The 21,858-nt window shown below is 44.9% G+C and overlaps 1 protein-coding gene across 3 annotated transcripts in view; it reads left to right on the top strand.

The window, feature by feature from the left end:
• The window catches only part of LOC135913374 (chitinase-3-like protein 2), a 303,766-nt gene that overhangs the window by 252,460 nt on the left and 29,448 nt on the right, over positions 1 to 21,858 (top strand). For all 3 annotated transcript variants that reach the window (XM_065445972.2, XM_070532609.1, XM_070532610.1), the window contains exon 10: positions 1,264 to 1,383. In XM_065445972.2, coding sequence (XP_065302044.1) covers positions 1,264 to 1,383 — 120 coding nt within the window. The remainder of the gene's footprint in view (positions 1 to 1,263; positions 1,384 to 21,858) is intronic.

Raw genomic sequence — 21,858 nt, forward strand, 5'->3', positions numbered from 1 at the left:
TGCGCCAGTATTGCTGTAAATGCGCTTGAAGCTTATGTTATTGTGTAGGCTACGTGACGTCTGGGGTGACGTTTCTGTGTCTAAAAGATTTTGGTTATACTGATAAACGTATTGAAGAAATTTGCACAATTTGCACGGCGTTACTTAGCTGTGTTAGAGAAAGGGTGACTTTAACTTGCGTAACGCTTGAGTGGTGTTTATGATTTTCATAATTAGAGCTAGTGTCTCTATTTCGAATACCTTCTCACATGGTAGTTACATAGCTTTTATAGAGGGGCCAGATTGATGAGGAAACTTCGAGTTGTGGATGGACCAACCTTTGGAAAGCAAGCTTAGGAATAACAGAAGGCGAGTTTCAGAGGTATCGATTTAAATACCCCAATGACGTGGCTGTTTTGGCGCACACGTCAGTAATATGGGGAGACCAGGAAAGGTTTGGAGTGAGGGTGGTGCCGAGATAGTTAAATGAAGAGACCTCATGTAGTGTGCTGCTTGTTATACTGTAGGAAAACTTTGGAGACATTACTTTGCGTTTCGCTGCACTTAGATTAATTTGTCACACCAATCGTTACTTAAGTTGAGGTCATCTTGAAGATATTGGTGGTCTGTAGAACTGGTAATGCTGATATTGCACTGCGCCAATTGGTGTGTCGATGGATAAAGGCTTGATTGAAAACGTAAAGATATGAAGCTCGGCAGCCCTGCCAAGTTGTGTGCACGAATGCGCACAGCTTAGTGCAGTGCGCAGTGAGACCAGTTCGGCACAAATACTTGCGTATCATATTTCAGAGATAGTATGCCTTTTCTGGGTGAATAACTTGGCTTTTCTTTATTTGCTGCCTTCAGTTTTCAATTTTGGGCTCTGTTTTTGTTGGCTCCCAATTTTGCCACATATCTGTCATATTACGTTTCATTAGCCCCTCTAATCAGTTAAAATAACGAATCATTTCAGAGTTGAAGCATTATAAAAAATGAAATCAGAACACTCCAGTAAACCCTCTTTTAATTTGCTCCATAGATCAGGTTTTATTACAGACCACCCACAATGCGGAGACTGCGTAAAAAAGTGTTTCAATTGAAATTTAGGTAAAGGTAACGGCATGTATCGTAAAACCTGCATATTACTATTTTTTTGTAAGTGATCCTGTTACGGCAAACGTTTAAAAGTTTTCGCACAGACAGCATTCATCATTAAACATTTAACTCAACACAAATCGTCTGCATTGATTATGATGGAATTCCCTGTCGTTCTGAATGCGCCAGGTGTGCCAGTTACTGAAGAGAGGGGCCGTGACCGTCATGGACAAGACGGCTTATGCGCCACACGCATACTTAGGGGACATTTGGATTTCTTACGAGAGCGTCGAGAGCACCGTGCTAAAGGTAAGTGGAATCGTTATTTTCTCGCCATGTAAACACATTGCGTTGCATGGTTTTACGTGGCTGCGCGCTGTTGATTCCTCCATCCTGTATTGCACTATTTATCGGATACTGTGGCATACAGGTGGCCACTTTATTAGATCTTCACAAAAGGCTCTCATAAAATAAATATACGATAGGGTGTAGCAGTAAAAAATTATGGGGTTTCACGTGCCAAAACCACTTTCTGATTATGAGGCACGCCGTAGAGGAGGACTCCGGAAATTTTGACCACCTGGGGTTCTTTATCGGGCACCTAAATCTATGTACACGGGTGTTTTCTCATTTCGCCCCCATCGAAATGCGGCAACCGTGGCCGGGATTCAATCCCGCGACCTCGTGCTTAGCAGCCCAACACCCATAGCAACTCAGCAACCACGGCGGATAGGGTGCAGGATGCGTGCGTGCGTGTGTGTTTGTGTGTGCGTGTGTGTGTGTGTGAGTGTGCGTGTTTGTGTGTGCGTGTGCGCGACGAGGGCTGGCCCTCCGACCAAAACGTCACGTCAAACATATGCCATAAGTTCGTCTCTTTTTTTTTCTTTTTTGAGTATTATATACATATCTCTTTCTGTCAGATTGGAAACGAACGCGTACTCTGCTCATGCATACTTCAGAGCGAAAGACACACGGACGTGGACAGAAAGGAGGGGAGACAGCGCTCGTTTATTGCAGCGATTATTTATTACACGTGATTTGAAAGTCACTTAACAACAAAACATTAAAATAAGAGGGTCACATAACCACATCAACCCAGCAATTTCAAGTCACACATGTTGCTAACGCGACAAAAACTCCACTTCTTTTTCCTATAATGCAACCGATGAGCAACTGACACAAGTTTTCCCTAAGAGTTTAATCCCTAGCGCTGCTAGTATTTTCCTGGTGAGTTGGTCACAAATAAGGATTCTTTTTTTTATTGAAATACACTAGCCTGTACAACCACATGCGGCCAACTCAGCGATGAACGCTTGTCTGTGTAACAGTGCCAACTATCAACTTGTATCTTCCTTCTCCTCTTTCAATCCCCTTTCCCCTTCCTCAAAGCAGGGTAGGCTACCGGGCTCAGCCTGGTTAACCTCCCTGCCTTTCCATGATGATCTGTTTCTCTCTCGGGCCAGCGAAAGAGTAGGGCTAAACAGAGGCTTGCATCCGCAGCAAGCGCTATGCGCATCAAGATTGCTAGACAAAGCAGTTTTCCAACGGTACCTCGGCGCTAACGCAATCCATGGTTGAGGCACTTGCCCGTCTGACATATATATATATATATATATATATATATATATATATATATATATATATATATATATATATATATATATATATATATATATATATATATATTGTATAGGAGGGAAGCAGACAAGAGGCCGACCCTGCCTGCTTTACTCTGCGCTCATTCCTTATGCCCGCCGTCCGAGCACCGGCGACCAAGTGCCGTTCTTCTGTACATTCGACCACGATGCCGCAAATGGCTATGGGAATGAGGAGTTGCCGAAGCTGCCTCTAGTAGGCGGCATTGGTTGTTTCGCGGCGGCCGCAGTTTAGAAAGCGTGCCATGAAATTGGGGACATTGAACAGTGACCGGCCGCACTGACATGCCGTGCAAGCAGGGAAACCATCTGCTCACTCGTCGGGTGCATTTCGCAGCGTTGACGCGGGCGAAGCATGCTTCACCCAAGAACTCACATCGCCCGAATTTGGCAAAATGCCGTCTGCCGCCGAGTCGTGCATGTACGATGATGAAACGAAGGGCGTGTCCTGGTCACCGTGTCGTGGCCAACTGCAAGAGCGGTGTCGTCGCATATTAAGAGATGGCTCCAAGCAGGGTACAGGCTGTGTCTAGCGACGAAACCTCTGGTCTCTTACGCGTTTGATAGGCAGTCTTTGGCAGCACAGGAAGACCTTCGATGATTATCTCAGTTAATGATGATGATGTTGATTATGATGGCCTCAAGTTATGGCTCATACCCACACTGGGGGATTGGCCAATAATTGCGTGCTGAAGCGATTGCCTATTCCTCTGAAGTGTTACTTATTCGATGAAAAAAAAGAACGAAAATGAAGGAAACCTACACGAACTAATAAAGTGCAAGAGAACAATCAAAAAGTTATCCGTTTTGTTGATTGTATGTAACCTCAAACGGCATCAAACACATCCCCGCGGCTGACAGCTATAATTGATGCACCGAAAGATAGTATGATTTCTGATGATAACATTAACTCTAATTTAGCAAGCGCAAGTTCTAGATGTCTGTTTCTTAACAATTTGTATCGCCCACATACCAAAAAGTAGTGATCTAATAATTTTATTTCTTGGCAGTATGGACACAGCGGCGATAGCGTCAGACCAGTCCTGTGTAAATATAGGTTTAATGGAGGGACACGGCAGCGTAATATCGCGATCAATACTTCTGATTGTCTTGAAGGGCACCACTAGATTTTCCACGAAAATTTTAGGTGCTGATATTCTGTCTATGTTGTTATTTCATTGACATCTGTATGAATTGAATATTTTCTATATCTAATTGCTCATATGTGCGCCAGTACTCGAATAACCGGCATTCTAGGTCCACTCAGAGATGCTCGCGCTAATGAGTCTGCGATTTCATTTGAATGTAAGCCACAGTGGCCGCGTACCCATAATAGGTTTAGAGAATTCAACTGTGGAGGAACTAATGTTAGAAACGTCTTTAAGTTGCCGAATTGGATGAAGCTGTAAGCGAAGTACAGGCCGAAAGGGAATCTGTTATAATAACCGCACTTATTGAGTTTGAAGAGAGTTTCCGAATCGCTAAAATTACTGCTCAAAGTTCGGCTTCAATAACGGGTGTGAAATTTGGCAGTCTTAAGGAGAATGACCAGCCAAGCGGAATTGAGAAAATGCCTACGCCCGCCTTTTCGTTGATCGCTGAATCGTCTGTAGCCATTATGCTATTTGTTTGTACGTGTGCTAGGTAATCTTGCAACAGGTTATTTAAAAAAAAGTGGCTGATTGAAACTTAGTTTCGGGGCAAAACGTCATCAAAATTCATCTTAATATTCTGATTTGATGCGGTTGATGGAATTACCTCTCGAACGTTCACATTCAGGCTCTCTAATTGTTTTTGTACAAATATAATGTGGAGTGTGAAAGCGAGGCCAATGAGTAAGGAAGAATGAATTTGGATCACCAATAAAGGCGTATTCAGATCGTCTAAGCGACGAGCTGTCAAATTTTAGAAATGCTTGAATTGATAAGATGCGAAATCTGCAGGGCAATGTTGGAAGGCGCGCTTCTTGATAGATAACATTAATAGCCACGAAGCTGGAGAGTCCCAGACACAGGCGTAGGGCCTCACGCCCCAAAAGAACCAGATGCTTTATTTTATAAGTAGGGCCGCCTGAGAACAAGACACACGGAAATTCCAATGTGGGGCGCTTATACATTCTATGAATATTCAACAGTGAGTCCCTACGTAATCTATAATGTCGGTCACTCATTCTGCGCAGAATACCTAACACACGCTGTGCCTTACCCGCTACACTATCTATGTGTGGACTCCAGTTGAGTTTTCTATTATATGTGAGTCCCAAATATTTTAGAGACTCAACCTGTGGAATGGGGTCTTGCTTATAAGCTATAGAAATCGAAACCACATCCATGAGCGTGTACACTGTAATTGCGCTTTTGCTTACATTTAATGAGATATAAATTGTGTGAAGCCATACCTCTCGCATACTCATGTAACTTTGTAATTTTTGGCATAAAGTGTTAATGTCAGTGTCGGCCGCACCGTATGCAATTTCATCTGCATACACGTGAACGTGCACGTCCGGACAAGTGGGGATGGAGCTCATTCATACATTAAATAAAATTGGGGATAGGACTGCTCCTTGGGGAACACCTCGGGTCTAAATTTAGACGAGGAAACTCTGTTATTGAAGCAATAAAGTTATCTTGATCGCAATAATTCTGCGAACCACGCAGTAATATATTTGGGGAAATTACGACGCTGCGGAATATCCAGTAAAATTGAATGTTCGACGCTGTCTAAGCTTTAGCTATATCTATTTTCACCAAAGCAGCATATTCTCTCTTTCCGGGCAAGTTTGATGCGGCTCTCTAAATTAGTATGGGCACATCATATTGAGCAATTAGCTCTGAAGCCAATTTGATTTGGACTTAATAAATTATCCGTCAAACAGATAGTCATTCTGCAATGTAATACCGTCTCTATGAACTTGACTATGTTAGAAGTACGAGAAATAGCCTACTCCTTGTTTTTAGGTATCGGGATTACTTGAGCTACTTTCCAATTGTAAAGTATCCAGGCTTTGTGTAAGGAGTAGTTTATAACGTTTGGGTCTCTAGGAGGTAGAGCGAATAAAATTTTTATCATGTGAACGGTAATTCCATCAGGACCAGGGGCTGAGAAGGGTAAGTTTCGAATCACTTGGGCTAATTCAGGCAATGTAACTTCAGTATTTATTTATTTATCTACAGTACCCTCAGGGCCCAAAAGGGCGTTACAGAGGGGGGTGGGTACAACAATAATAAAAAATACATGCTCAAACAATTATTAGTATTAAGGTGATAAATTCAAAAGATAATCATTTATTGCAGTCTTGAAAGACGATGCCTCCTCGATGCAGGCGATGGAGGGAGGAAGGCACTCGGCACTGGTTTTCGGCAGAAATTAGTCAGAGAAAACATTTGTGCGACAGAAAGGAATGAACACTTTAAACCGATGATCAAGACGCGACGACATGTACGAAGGCTCTGAAATTAAGTCTTGTTTAAGCGAGCTGTTTTGGTAAAAGATTTTTTGAAAAAGGCAGAGACGGGAAATTTTTCTTCGAATGTGCAAGTTAATAAGGCCAAGGTTCGACTTCATTAAAGAAACGCTAGATGTGCGGGAATAATTAGAAAGGATGAATCGTGCTGACCTGTTCTGAACTGACTCAATGTTATCTGCTAGTGTTTTTTGACCAGGGTCCCACACAGATGACGCGTATTCTAGCTTCGGTCTAATTAGTGTTTTATAGAGCAGTAACTTCAAATGGGGTGGGGCTTTTGAGAAATTCCTGCGAATGTAGCCAAGAGATCTGTTTGCATTGTTCGTGATATGTTCAATGTGCGCATGCCATGAAAGATTACTGTTTAGCTGGATTCCAAGATATTTATAGGAAGTCACGTGCTCAAGGTTAGTTTCATTGATAATATAGCCGAAAGGAGTTGGTGAGTTCGAGCGACGTGAGACAGACATAATTTTGCATTTAGTCGGATTTAAGAACATTAGCCATTGTGAGCACCACCTTGAAATGTTATCTAGATCTTTCTGAAGAATAAAGTTATCATGCTGATTAGTTATTTCACGGTATAGAACGCAATCGTCGGCAAAAAGTTTAATAGAACTATTAACTACGGCAGGTAAGTCGTTTATATAAATTAGGAATAATAACGGTCCCAAGACGGAGCCTTGAGGAACACCTGACTTCACGGCGCAGCGCGGGGATTTGGAATTGTTAGCTGTTACAAACTGGGTACGGTTGTTGAGAAAACATTCTATCCATTTCAGAATATTAGGGTCAATATTAAGAGTACTAAGTTTAAGAAGCAGTAAGTGATGACACACCTTGTCAAACGCTTTCGCAAAATCTAGAAAGATACAGTCAATGACTTGGCCTTTGTCTAAAGAGGAAGAAATGTTATGTATAAACGATATTAGTTGTGTTTCGCAGGAGTAGTTTTTGCGAAAGCCATGCTGAGATGAAGTGAAGAAAGAGTTGGATTCAAGAAATGAGACAAGATTGGAAAATATTACGTGTTCAAGGATTTTGCAAGGCACGCTGGTAAGTGAAATGGGTCTGTAATTGAGAGGAGAATGCGGGTTACCTGATTTCAACAGAGGGACCACCTTCCCCACCTTCCAGTCTGCGGGCAAAGTTGAGCACTCAATAGATTGGGTGAAAAGATACATAAAAAATATAGAGGAGTAGACAGCAGTATTCCTCAAAAATTTAGAATTAATTTCGTCGGCACCACAGGAAGACGATAGTTTTAAATCTTCAATTAACTTCAAAATCCCCCCAAAATTGACAACAAGTGGATCCATGGGAAAAAAATATTCTTTGCGCATGTGCGGCACTGTATCAACAGAGCAAATAGAAAAAGATTTCGCGAAAGTGTCATTTAGGACATTGCAACATTCTGCATTGCTCATGGTGTTACCATTCGTATCTGTAAGAGATATGATATTTTTCTTGTTTATTTGAACAGTGCTCCAAAATTTTGACGGATTTGTAGAAAGGAGTGAAGGTAGATAGGTATTAAAAAAAACATCCTTCGCTTCTTTTAATGCGGTACGATAAGCATGCAGCGCACTAGAATAATCACTCCAACGAGTAGATGTTCGACTGCGTTTTGCAATACGGAAAAGGCGTTTTTTCTTGTTTGACAGTCTTGTTAGTTTCGTGGAAAACCAGGGAGAGCGTTTCTTTCCGGAAAGTCTGCGCAATGGCACATATTTAGCGACAAGGGACGTGGCTTTGTTTTTAAACAAGTTCCAGTTTTCTTCCACGGTACGGCTGAAAAATTCTGCTATACAGCCATCAATGAATACTGCAAGCTCATTATTAATTGCAGTGTAATCCCCGCTCGCATAATCTCTAATAAATTTTGCATTGTTCTTCTCACATCTAACGGGGCCTGTTACAAAAAAATGCAAAAAACAGTGATCGCTTAGTCCTGGGAAACAGGTTAAAGAATGTACTAAGTATGGTTCAGTGACAAGGATCAAGTCTAGAGTGTTAGATGAAGTAGTGCCAGCTCTAGTTGGCGTAGAAACAAGTTGCGTAAGATTAAAGTTCAGGCACAAGTTAAGGAAAGATTGACTTTCTGTGGACGTACCGACAACAAATGGCGATACCGAAGTCCACCTTATTCTGGGGAAATTAAAATCGCCTAGAAGGAATAACGGTGAATGTGGAAATTTTGAGACAAGAAAATTCAAAGTGTCATGCAGTTCATCGCAAAAAGTAGATGGTGCGCTTGGCGGCCGATAACACGCACAAAGCAATGTGTTTTGGTGGTTTATGGCAATACGCACACAAACCAATTCTAAAGATGACGCAAGTGGAATCCTATAAGACACTATATTGTCGGCGACGGCAATTAAAACACCACCGCCTGATTTTAGGTTGCGGTCATGACGGTGAACAACGTAATACTTGTCACAGTGGAACAGCTCTTCGCTAAGAATTTGATCGGTCAACCAAGTCTCCGTCAATACAACCACGTCAGCGGCACATGAATCGAAAATAGATGCTAGAGCGTCATGTTTATTAACTGCACTTCGCACATTCGATAATAAAAAAGAGAAATCACGACAAGGTTGGCTGCGTGGCCGGTGCCTAATTTCTGTTAAGAAAAAGATGCGTCAGAATGGTGATTAGTAGCAGTGGACGATAATTCAACAGTGCAGGGAACATTGCCCAAATGAAGTTCACAGACACTGTCGTTTTCAGGAGAGTAAATATAACATTTTTTGTTGATATATAGCTTGTTGTATTTCACCGTGAAAAATTGACCGCTTTCTTTGCCAAAGTCGTACAGTTTAGTTCTGACCGCTCTAGTTGCCTTACAAAAATCTTCACTTACGGAAACACCAGTTGTCTTTAGCTTACTTTTAGAAGAAAGAATCGTTTCCCTTAGCTTAGACGATAAAAATCTGACAATAATTGGCCTGGACTTGTTGGGGATAAAACGGCCAAGTCTGTGTGCTCTGGAAATGCGGTCGTCCCTTTAATTTAGGTTCATGCCTAATGCTGAATTTAAAACCGAGCAAATTTTTTCTTCTGACTGCGCCCAAGTTTCCGCAGCGCTATCTGCTACCCCATGAAATATTAAGTTTTCGCGACGTGAACGGTCTTCAAACTCGTTGAGCCGTTGGTTCAATACGACCACTTGCGGCACGAGGCTTTCACCCTGTTGGCCTTCAGATGTTCGAATGCATTGTTCAACTGCCGAGAGCCTGTTGTCGATATCGGCTATTCGTTGCTCCATTGAATACTGGGCCTCTTTGACTTCACTCAAGGCAGTCATTACTTCTTCGTGTTTAGAATCAAATTTGTCGTGTAGCGATTTAACTAGCTGTAGCAACTCCTTGTTAAACAGGCTAGGATCTTCTTTAGGGGGTCCAGGGTTTAGCTCTACGTTGCCGGACATAAATAACAACTTGGAAACAAGAACACATTCACATGCTAATTGGAACAATACTTGTGGGCATGGAAGCACTAGCAGCCAAACATTGTTTGACTTTTTACAGAAAAGTTGAGGTGCTGTTCTCACCTGCATCCAAAAACGAAAATGTGTTTGAAGCATGTTGGCGGCTGCAGTGCTTCCATTCCCACTGAAGTGGCGCCAGCCATTCCAGCTACTTTTAAAGCGTGCCGGCGTTGATGCGTCTGTCGATTTGGCAGCCGGGAATGACAGCGCTTCGGTGAGGCATGGTTCGCTGGCATGAAGGAAGGCTTCAGTGGCCTCACAGTGGAACGGGTCCTCAGTCGACCGGTCGGGCGAGCTGGTACCTCCAACCTTTGCTGCCGGAATAGCCAGCACTTGCGCATGGGCGACGTCGATCAGGTTCTCCCACGCAGCGAATCCGATGAATATCTGCATCCAAAAACGAAAATGTGTTTGAAGCATGTTGGCGGCTGCAGTGCTTCCATTCCCACTGAAGTGGCGCCAGCCATTCCAGCTACTTTTAAAGCGTGCCGGCGTTGATACGTCTGTCGATTTGGCAGCCGGAAATGACAGCGCTTCGGTGAGGCATGGTTCGCTGGCATGAAGGAAGGCTTCAGTGGCCTCACAGTGGAACGGGTCCTCAGTCGACCGGTCGGGCGAGCTGGTACCTCCAACCTTTGCTGCCGGAATAGCCAGCACTTGCGCATGGGCGACGTCGATCAGGTTCTCCCACGCAGCGAATCCGATGAATATCTGCATCCAAAAACGAAAATGTGTTTGAAGCATGTTGGCGGCTGCAGTGCTTCCATTCCCACTGAAGTGGCGCCAGCCATTCCAGCTACTTTTAAAGCGTGCCGGCGTTGATGCGTCTGTCGATTTGGCAGCCGGAAATGACAGCGCTTCGGTGAGGCATGGTTCGCTGGCATGAAGGAAGGCTTCAGTGGCCTCACAGTGGAACGGGTCCTCAGTCGACCGGTCGGGCGAGCTGGTACCTCCAACCTTTGCTGCCGGAATAGCCAGCACTTGCGCATGGGCGACGTCGATCAGGTTCTCCCACGCAGCGAATCCGATGAATATCTGCATCCAAAAACGAAAATGTGTTTGAAGCATGTTGGCGGCTGCAGTGCTTCCATTCCCACTGAAGTGGCGCCAGCCATTCCAGCTACTTTTAAAGCGTGCCGGCGTTGATGCGTCTGTCGATTTGGCAGCCGGAAATGACAGCGCTTCGGTGAGGCATGGTTCGCTGGCATGAAGGAAGGCTTCAGTGGCCTCACAGTGGAACGGGTCCTCAGTCGACCGGTCGGGCGAGCTGGTACCTCCAACCTTTGCTGCCGGAATAGCCAGCACTTGCGCATGGGCGACGTCGATCAGGTTCTCCCACACAGCGAATCCGATGAATATCTGCATCCAAAAACGAAAATGTGTTTGAAGCATGTTGGCGGCTGCAGTGCTTCCATTCCCACTGAAGTGGCGCCAGCCATTCCAGCTACTTTTAAAGCGTGCCGGCGTTGATGCGTCTGTCGATTTGGCAGCCGGAAATGACAGCGCTTCGGTGAGGCATGGTTCGCTGGCATGAAGGAAGGCTTCAGTGGCCTCACAGTGGAACGGGTCCTCAGTCGACCGGTCGGGCGAGCTGGTACCTCCAACCTTTGCTGCCGGAATAGCCAGCACTTGCACATGGGCGACGTCGATCAGGTTCTCCCACGCAGCGAATCCGATGAATATCTGCATCCAAAAACGAAAATGTGTTTGAAGCATGTTGGCGGCTGCAGTGCTTCCATTCCCACTGTAACCGATGTAAACCGAGTAAACTGATGATGGGGCTAATTTTTGCAAATTATAGCAGATTGATGACGTGAATCTACTCTCCATGCCTTTAGCAAGGAGCTCAAGAAATTTTCTCATTTCGTCGGGAGACAGATTGACATATTAAATATTAGTTGGCGATGGCAAAATTTTCCGATATCTCATATATCGAAAAAAAAAAACATTTTTCGTTTTAGATTTAGAAAGGAAATCGTAGTGTTTCCTATCGTACTCTTCTTTAGCTTGAGCAACCGTTCGTTTAAACACAGAAGCGTGAAACTTGTAATCAGACCAATTTTCGGGGCACTGGTTGCAGAGGAGCTGCTTCCAAGCTCCCTATTGGCGTCGGGGGTCTCGCGTGCAGTCTGTATTCCACCAAGGGTTACAAGATGTTTGCTTTGGAGATGTAACACTAAATTCCGCCGTTTTGTATATTCTTTCAATTACGGCACAAAGTTTCATAGCCTTGGTGTTTTCATGCTCTTTAGAATAAGAAGCCACATGTACTTTAATATCGAATTTAAATTTATTATAATCTACAAATACGCGTACCTGGGAGCATGACGGCATAGTCGGACAGGCAATTTCAAGCATTATTGGAAAGTGGTCACTGTTAGTTTCACAGTCCAAGGCTGTCCACGATGAGCAAGTGAGGGACGAACTTAGGAAAGCTAAATTCAATGCGGTGCGGGACTGTTTACAAATATATGTAGGAATTCTAGAGTTCAGACAAGACAGATTATTATCTATTATCCGATCCCACAAGTGTTTGCCACATTGGTCAGGTCGAAAGCCCCAGCACGTGTGATGCGAGTTGAAGTCACCAACAAGAATTTTTCCTTACACCATGAAGACACTGCTGAATCCAAACATCGAGTGTTCCGCACACCCGCCGGAAAGTATAAATTTGCTAACGAGACAGGTAGACACCCTTGTGTGGTTATATTTAATTTAAAAATTGAACTTTCGGGAGGCATATGTTTATATGAAATCTTTGCCTTAAGGCTAATTCTGTTAGTGATAAAGAAAGCTAAACCTCCGCCCTTCAATGGACGGTCCGGTCCGAAAGATCGCCAGTTATTCAACTGAAAAGATTGATGTCCTGAAAGCCAAGTTTCTTGCAAAGCAATAATATGCGGGGAGAATTCCGATGATGAATACAATAAATCTGTTGCTGCAGAGTGAATTGATCGACAATTCCAATGAAGAATTTTGAGGAGACCTATGGTTGCGAAAGTATGGACTGAGTAACTGTCTCACTTAAAATGCTTCCTTTTAAAAAATCTTCCTTTGTAATGCTGCCTTTCAGATATTTTTTTTTGGTTTTTGAGTTAGAGTCGTAGGCTTTTTACACAAAGGGGATCCACATCGTTTTAACGATCGAGGATCCATGTCCATTTCATCTGTGCCCTGTGTGTTATCATTGAGGTCCACGCATTGGCTCCGGTTGACAGCGACGGGTGGGCCTACAATTTGAGCATCTTGGGACGTGCTATTGGCGGTTACTTCTTCTTTTGAAGGACGTGGACAGTCCCTTGTTTGAGAATTTATACCAACTGCTGTTGTTGTTCTGAATAGCTGCGCCATCTGGCTATTTAGACTTTGTGTCAAGAACTCACAATGGTTTCCAGCTAGGCGTTCCCTAGCTTTTTCCATTGCCCTTTCGATGGTATCAGCAATAGAAAGTGAAAGAGACGCATTTATTGCTGTCACCTGGCTGGCTGTGACACCGGCGTATACCTGTGTCCTAGCTAGAATTTCAGTTAAGGCTTCTCTACGGGAACAACGTCTTCGTTCAACGATTTCCAGAGTTTGAATTCCCCGTGTTTTTCTGAGCAGTTAGAAAGATCAGGAGAGTGCGCGTCATTACCGAGGCAGCACCCTTTCTTCCTTGCGTTCGCACTCACTAGAATTGTGCTCTTCACCAAAAATTCGGCACCTGGAAGCAGATCTACATCCTTTTAAGGTGTGTCCGTACACAGGTAGCACAAAAGAGATACGTAACGTTTTCGTAGCGTTTATCCAAGACGATAAAAACGGGTTAAAGGAGACACGAATGAGAGAACTTCGGCGGGAAAACGTCGTATATCTCTGCTAACGTCCGGCTTAATTACTTTCTCGAGACGATCTAGAACAGGTCTGCAAGACGTATTCGAAAAGCTGGTCTATAAATAGGATTGGGAAAGACACAAGTAATCCCTTTGCCAAAACTATTCGTAACCAATTTCTAAACGTTTTTAGGACGTTATCAAAAAGCTGGTCTAGAAGCGGTCTTGAAAGGTTTACGATCATCTGAAGCTAATTTTCGCGGGTGGCGGGCGCGATCAGACATAGTTGTTCAAAACACGCGTTTAGTTTCGCCTCACGCGACTGGCCCATGCCGCGCAGACGTCATCAGCCACACCCGCTGGCACGGCCTAGGCCAATCGCGTGAGGTGAAACTGATCGGGCATCTCGAACAACGATCTCCAATCGCGCCCCAGATGAGTAGAAGCGTCGGTGTTGACTGTAAGAGTCATGGCGCAGTGCCAAGCACTGTTGCCCGCATGGCCGGCGCATCCTCTACCAAGTCGGACGAAAATGAGCCTGTTAGGAATAATGAATTCTTAATACCGCCTTTAGTAAGCTACGATGCTTACAACCACAATGCGAATGACATCCTGCAAAGAACAAATGGTCACGTCTTGGCAGGCGGCCAGACCAAGCCCTTCATGCCAAGAGTGCATGAAATGAGAACATTGTGACAAAGCAAAAACACTTTATTAAAATGTAATGCTTATGCAAGGTTCGAACAAACTGTGTGAGAAATGCAAATAGAAGTAAAAGTACATCAACAATGACAAACGTCGCAGAAAGGATTCGTTATGAACTCGAAAGTGAGCATTCACTAGCACATAAACAAAATTCCAAGTACACATACAAAAATGAACAGAAAAACCTGGAGTGTACTAAAGTGTCTAATTTATCATAGTAAAGAGCACGTGCTATTAGATGGGCTAGAGTTATGCGGAAGTGACATCGGAGTGAATGGAAGAAGTAGGCTGAAAAATGCAAGAGTATGAATCGGATGGTAACTGCCTCCAAGCAATGTTACCAATCAGCTTGAAGCTTGAAAAGAGCACAAAAAGAAATACCACCGCATACCATCATAAAACAATCCTGTGACAGAAACAAAAAAATGGGAACAATGCAAAATTGAAAATACTGCCTTTAGGATATATCAAAGGTAATGGCGAGAAAAAATAACCATAAAACAAAAAAGCAATCAAGTGAAATTAGTACAGAATACTTAAACGGGAGGGGGGCATTCAGTGCAACAAGTGAACACTACTGTAGTACAGCGAACGATGAGACAGTAATGCTGCATCTTGCCACTCCAGAACGTGAGAAATGAATATGCAAGCCTCATATTAGAAACTTAGATAAACTTGGAAATAAACTGGAATGCACTAGAAGCGGCATTTGTGTAACAAAGGAAGCAATGGTCATAATAAATAGTAAGTGTTTTATCTGAAAAGCCCTTTACAAGAGGCAAAGTTGTACCTCTCTGGCAAAAACAAAGTTGCAACGAATAATTTGCAAACCAGCAAATACATTAATTAGCACACTGACATGTCACACTTTGCGCACACCTCCAGTCTCCTAAAGTAAAAAAAAGCACCCTGAATGAGAAAAACTTTTGTTTAACACATGTAGCCCAGAGCAAATTCTTTGCCAGTTCACTCACACTTCCACATCCAAAAACATTTGCCACGAAATCCGGGCACAGTTCCACTGATGTTTACCAATTCACCCCCACTTTCACGTCCAAAAATATTTGGCACACTGTCCAGGCAGAGCTTCATAGATAAACAGCTTGAGAGCGCCCTAATGATTATTGTGCAGTCCCGCTGCTGGAAATAGAACTGCCGCACATGCTGGTAGTGGTTTCAACGTAGACACACTTGCTGCCCTAGACAGGTATGCTCAGATATCTGCACTGGGGCTCCATTTTGTCGAAGTAGACACATTGATGCACTACGCTGGTAATTGAAATGTTTTGAATGCACAAGTATTCGCTTCACCAAAAAGACTTGCCCACATACCACCACTGGCATATATATGCACTTGCTCTTCACTCAGTAGCATTGAACTTAAAGTGTTCCCTATGTGGGAGCCATGTGTAAAACCGATGTCACACGACCACTCTCGATCACGATCAAGCCCGATCCGGATCAAAATTATCGATGCGACTGGCTCACTCTCGTAGCTTGCGCAAAGGAGCCTATCACGACCGAGAAATTCGATTTGTAACGGACTGGATAGCGGCTAAAAGAGCCCCGTGTGAAACTGGTATCAAATAATGCAGAGACGTAGGCTAGGAAAATGTGATGCACAAGGACAAAAAACTGCGACATGCCCTGTTGTGCGAAGCGCGCGAACAGAACACATGCATATAAAAAAAAAAACTGCGGGAGCGTTTCGCGAACTCCATGGGCACACATGGCACCCGCACGAACTCGGCAGGCCGCCGACTAAGTAAAGCGCGAAGGGCGCACAGCGTACACTCCGACACATGTCCCAAACTGCAAACAATCGTACTACCTAAAGCATACAAGTTATTTTATACCAAGGGCATACTCAACTCACGTACGCAGCATCCACAAGCGAGTTATGCAGCGTACATGCTGTATACATTCGCCAAATAGTTAAATTGTATAGGGGTATTACTCAGGCTCGCGCGTGCGCACCTGACCCTTCTCTGGATCGCACAGCGCCGGCGGAGCGGCAGTCGCTCCCTAGCACTTTCGCAGCAGCCCTAGCAGTCAGAGCTGTGACCCCTAACCCGCGGTTCGCAGTGAGTTGCGACCACGGCGGGTTCAGGCCAGTGGGGACAGGGTGAGTCTCGACCTAAGGTGTTTATTCACCTTAGAGTACAAGGATACCAACAGACAGCAACAGCCACAACACACACAAACACAACACAACACAAAACCTCAGCGGCGGAGCATTCCGCACGTCTGGGGCGAAACAAACCGCACAATGTTGGAACCACAAAAGAGGCTGATAAGAGTTCAGCTCACCCAAAAGTGGATCCGCGCTCGGCCCCTGGGGCGGTGAGTCGCACACAAAGGCCGGGCGCAACACAGGGGGACGGCGTGCGGCGGTCTCAGCGGCTGATTTGAGATGCGGCCTCTCGCAAGCTCTTCCACCGTGAGACAAACGTGCGTCCGGGAGAATAGAGCTTCTCCCGAGCGGCGGAGAGTGGGTCTCCCCGGTTCCAAGATAGGGAAAGGAGGGAACGGGGTGCCTTGGCTGCAGCGTCGCGGCCAGGCGCGAAGAGCAGCGGGAGCGACGAAGGTGCCCTCTCCCCGCTACCCTCCGCGAGCGAGCACGTGATTATCGCGTGATAACCGCGTGGCCGCTCCGGAGATATCGGGATGCGCGTGCGATCCCCACAATTGATAACAAGCACAAAGCTACAAGGGATTTAATACATTACTACCATTTGAGGCGTCAAATAAAATCGAATTTAGCCGTTTCATATATTGGACACAATATATGGACACACGTGGTACCAGGTAAGACCATGAAATACCCATCACATGGGTAAAGGGGGCGAAAACACAATCGAGAGCCTGAAGCGTAAAGGATAAAAGCACGGTATGGTGCACGCAAAATTCTGTCAGTGCGCTGTAGCGCGAGGGAAGAAAATAGGGCGAGCACTTGACCTAACCTTTTGGGATACCGCACTAGTACTGAATCATTCAAAAAGAGCCTGTTTGAACCAGTTCTCTTGTCTGCAACACTCTTGCTAAACGGGAGACTAATATACCACGATGACGGCTCTATTACAGAGATCGGCAAGGTGCGTAAAGACAGACATTTTGCCGCCTTCGCATTCTGCAAAATGCTTTCTTGTTAGGATCACGCATAGCGGCCAATCCCGACGCTAGGGACACACATGCATGATTTCGTCCCTCTAACTTTCCTCCTTATACTGCCCTTAACGCCTTAATTACAGCGTCAGTGAAAAGGCGCCTCACATAACATGACAATGAACTTGAAGAGCTGATTAGTGCCCTCCACTCAGCACCCTCCTATTGAAAACACTACTGATTTCCAAATTAAAACTACACAAACAGATCGCACAACCCAAACTAATCACAGAAGATCGTTTTCTTGACAGCAAAACACTGCAACACTTACATAGCAAAGGGCAGCGGCAGCACATTCAGAACAGCCGCAAACACACCACAGCGCATTGCGAGTGCGGTGACGCCATAGAATAAAGACTAACTTTAGAGAAGGGAAACTGTACCTTCCGCAGTGGTACGAAAATAAGCAGCGGCAGCGCATGGAACTTAGTGGGGGGGACGCCAGATGGCGATGCTTAACACGGAAGCGGAAACGCAAGTTTTTTTCTTTTAGAGCAATATTCAATATGGCCGCTTCTTGCCGGTAGCGTGCGCTGGTACGCGCTGTGCTCGCCCTGCTGGCCATGCATTCTATGACTCTGCGGCATGCCTTGTTTTGGTTGCCGCGTAGCTGGTGCCCTCTAATTTCCAGGAGACCAAAGAGCCTCTGCTGACGCCCATACAAACAAGACCAGTGAACTGAACGTGCGACTTTATTGGCAGAAGAAAAGCAGTGTCCCTGTACATTCTCGTGCAACGACAAAAATAAAATTTGCATGTCGAGATCATCATCATCACCATCATCATCATCATCAGCCTGGTTACGCCCACTGCAGGGCAAAGACCTCTCCCATACTTCTCCAACAACCCCGGTCATGTACTAATTGTGGCCATGCCGTCCCTCCGAACTTCTTAATCTCACCCGCCCACCTAACTTTCTGCCGCCCCCTACTACGTTTCCCTTCCCTTGGGATCCAGTCCGTAACCCTAAATGACCATCGGTTATCTTGCCTTCTCATTACATGTCCTGACCATGCCCATTTCTTTTTCTTGATTTCAACTAAGATTTCATTACCTCGCGTTTGTTCCCTCACCCAATCTGCTCTTTTCTTATCCCTTAGCGTTACACCTATCATTCTTCTTTCCATAGCTCGTTGCGTCGTCCTCAATTTGAGTAGAACCCTTTTCGTAAGCCTCCAGGTTTCTGCCCCGTAGGTGAGTACCGGTAGGACACAGCTATTCTACACTTTTCTCTTGAGGGATAATGGCAACCTGCTGTTCATGATATGAGAATGCCTGCCAAACGCACCCCAGCCCATTTTTATCCTTCTGGTTATTTCCCTCTCATGATACGGATCCGCCGTCACTACCTGCCCTAAGTAGATGTATTCCCTTACCACTTCCAGTGCCTCGCTACCTATTGTACATTGCTGTTCTCTTCCTAGACTGTAAACATTACTTTAGTTTTCTGCAGATTAATTTTTAGACCCACTCTTCTGCTTTGCCTCTCCAGGTCAGTGAGCATGCATTGCAATTGGTCTCCTGAGTTCCTAAGCAAGGCAATATCATCAGCGAATCGTAAGTTACTAAGGTATTCTCCATTAACTTTTATCCCCAATTCTTCCTAATCCAGGTCTCTGAATACCTCGTATAAACAGGCTGTGAATAGCATTGGAGAGATCGTATCTCCCTGCCTGACGCCTTTCTTTATTGGGATTTTGTTGCTTTCTTTATGGAGGACTACGGTGGCTGTGGAGCCGCTATATTTATCTTTCAGTATTTTTACATACGGCTCGTCTACACCCTGATTCCTCAATGCCTTCATGACTGCTGAGGTTTCGACACAATCAAATGCTTTCTCGTAATCAATGAAAGCTATATATAGGGGTTGGTTATATTCCGCACATTTCTCTATCACCTGATTGATAGTGTGAATATGGTCTATGGTTGAGTAGCCTTTACAGAATCCGGCCTGGTCCTTTGCTTGACAGAAGTCTAAGGTGTTCCTGATTCTATTTGCGATTACCTTAGTAAATAGTTTGTAGGCAACGGACAGTAAGCTGATCGGTCTATAATTTTTCAAGTCTTTGGCGTCTCTTTCTTATGGATTAGGATTATGTTAGCGTTCTTCCAAGATACCGGTACGCTCGAGGTCATGAGGCACTGCGTATACAGGATGGCCAGTTTCTCTAGAACAATCTGCCCACCATCCTTTAACAAATCTGCTCTTATCTGATCCTCCCCAGCTGCCTTCCCCCTTTGCATATCTCCCAAGGCTTTCTTTACTTCTTCCGGCGTTACCTGTGGGATTTCGAGTTCCTCTAGACTATTTTCTCTTCCATTATCGTCGTGGGTGCCACTGGTACTGTATAAATCTCTATAGAAGTCCTGAGCCACTTGAACTATCTCATCCATACTAGTAATGATATTGCCGGTTTTGTCTCTTAACGCATACATCTGATTTTTGCCAATTCCTAGTTTCTTCTTCACTGTTTTTAGGCTCCCTCCGTTCCTGAGGGCATGTTCGATTCTATTCATATTATACTTCCTTATGTCAGCTGTCTTACGCTTGTTGATTAACTTCGAAAGTTCTGCCAGTTCTATTCTAGCTGTAGGGTTAGAGGCTTTCATACACTGGCGTTTCTTGAGGTCTTTCGTTTCCTGCGATAGTTTACTGGTTTCCTGCCTAACGGAGTTACCACCGACTTCCATTGCACACTCCTTAATGATGCCCACAAGATTGTCGTTCATTGCTTCAGCACTAAGGTCCTCTTCCTGAGTTAAAGCGGAATACCTGTTCTGTAGCTTGATCTGGAATTCCTCTATTTTCCCTCTTACAGCTAACTCATTGATCGGCTTCTTATGTACCAGTTTCTTCCGTTCCCTCCTCAGGTCTAGGCTAATTCGAGTTCTTACCATCCTGTGGTCACTGCAGCGCACCTTGCCGAGCACGTCCACATCTTGTATGATGCCAGGGTTAGCGCAGAGTATGAAGTCTATTTCATTTCTAGTCTCGCCGTTCGGGCTCCTCCACGGCCACTTTCGGCTGTCCCGCTTGCGGAAGAAGGTGTTCATTATCCGCATATTGTTCTGTTATCCGCAAACTCTACTAATAACTCTCCCCTGCTATTCCTAGTGCCTATGCCATATTCCCCCACTGCCTTGTCTCCAGCCTGCTTCTTGCCTACCTTGGCATTGGAGTCGCCAATTAGAATGGTGTATTTAGTTTTCACTCTACCTATCGCCGATTCCACGTCTTCATAGACGCTTTCGACTTCCTGGTCGTCATGACTGGATGTAGGGGCGTAGACCTGTACAGCCTTCATTTTGTACCTCTTATTAAGTTTCACAACAAGACCTGCCACCCTCTCGTTAATACTATAGAATTCCTGTATGTTACCAGCTACATTCTTATTAATCAGGAATCCGACTCCTAGGGCCCTATAACGTAAAACTATTCCAATATGTTTCTATTCCAATTTCCTGACGTCAAATTTGCGTAACCACCGACGCAAGCACCGGGCGGTCACCCATAGGGTTGTCTGAACAGACCAATCAAACGCTCTCCTCGTTCATAGGACGTCCCTTTTGTTTGCTTGAAAAACGAATAACATTGCCTACACTGAGCGGCTTGTTGTATCTAATTGGCTCACAAGAAGCGAGGAGAACGCTCAAGTGGAGAGGGATTCGATGGGGCCGAGCCACTGCACTAAAAACCGATAACCGGATGAAGAGGGTGGTGCTGGCGTCTGCGATTGGTCGGCTTTCCCTTACTTAGCTTGTGGTGGCTGGTCGAAAATCGCGGCGGCATGCAACGGAAGCTTAAGAATGACGCTAAAATTGACCCTCAGCAAAGAAGAGTTGGCAGAATGAGGTAGTAAACGTGCCAAAAGTGCTTGAAAACGTTACACGGTCACGCAAGAAGTTTTATTATACGCAAATACACCCATGCTCTCCGGCAGGTGCGAGTAGCCAGCGTCTCAGCGATCGGCGGCAGCTATCTTTTATTCCTTTCGGAACGGGGCAGCCTGCGGCTATTCCGAAAAAAAATTCAGTTTTGTTCGGCATATTAATGCATCTTTATCGCGTACACGTCACTTTGACGCGGTGAGTTCGTGCGGTTTTGTGACGTCGCGTGACAGGCAGGTGAAGTGGGTGCAGCCCGAAAACTTTTCACCAATAGCCGAGGGCTAATGGCGAAAAGGGGTCGAATCAGAAATAACTGTTTGTCTTTTTTCTGTCAAATCATACATAATCAGTGTGCACACATCATATCAGGTGGGGAGGTATTGCGGTTTTTGTAACGTCGCGTGACAGACAGGTGAAGTGGAGGGTGGTCGAAAAAAGTTTTTGACCAATCGCGGAGGGCTGATAGCAGAATTGGAATAGAAAAGTTTGGAATAGTTTTACGTTATAGCGCCCCTAGTTCTCTTCTGTCCGCTAAGCCCGGTAGCACAGGACGTGCCCGCTTTTCAGCACTGTATATGCTTCTTTTGGCCTCCTAACTTCACT

Source organism: Dermacentor albipictus, chromosome 1, assembly GCF_038994185.2.
Source record: "Dermacentor albipictus isolate Rhodes 1998 colony chromosome 1, USDA_Dalb.pri_finalv2, whole genome shotgun sequence".
Taxonomy (NCBI): domain Eukaryota; kingdom Metazoa; phylum Arthropoda; class Arachnida; order Ixodida; family Ixodidae; genus Dermacentor; species Dermacentor albipictus.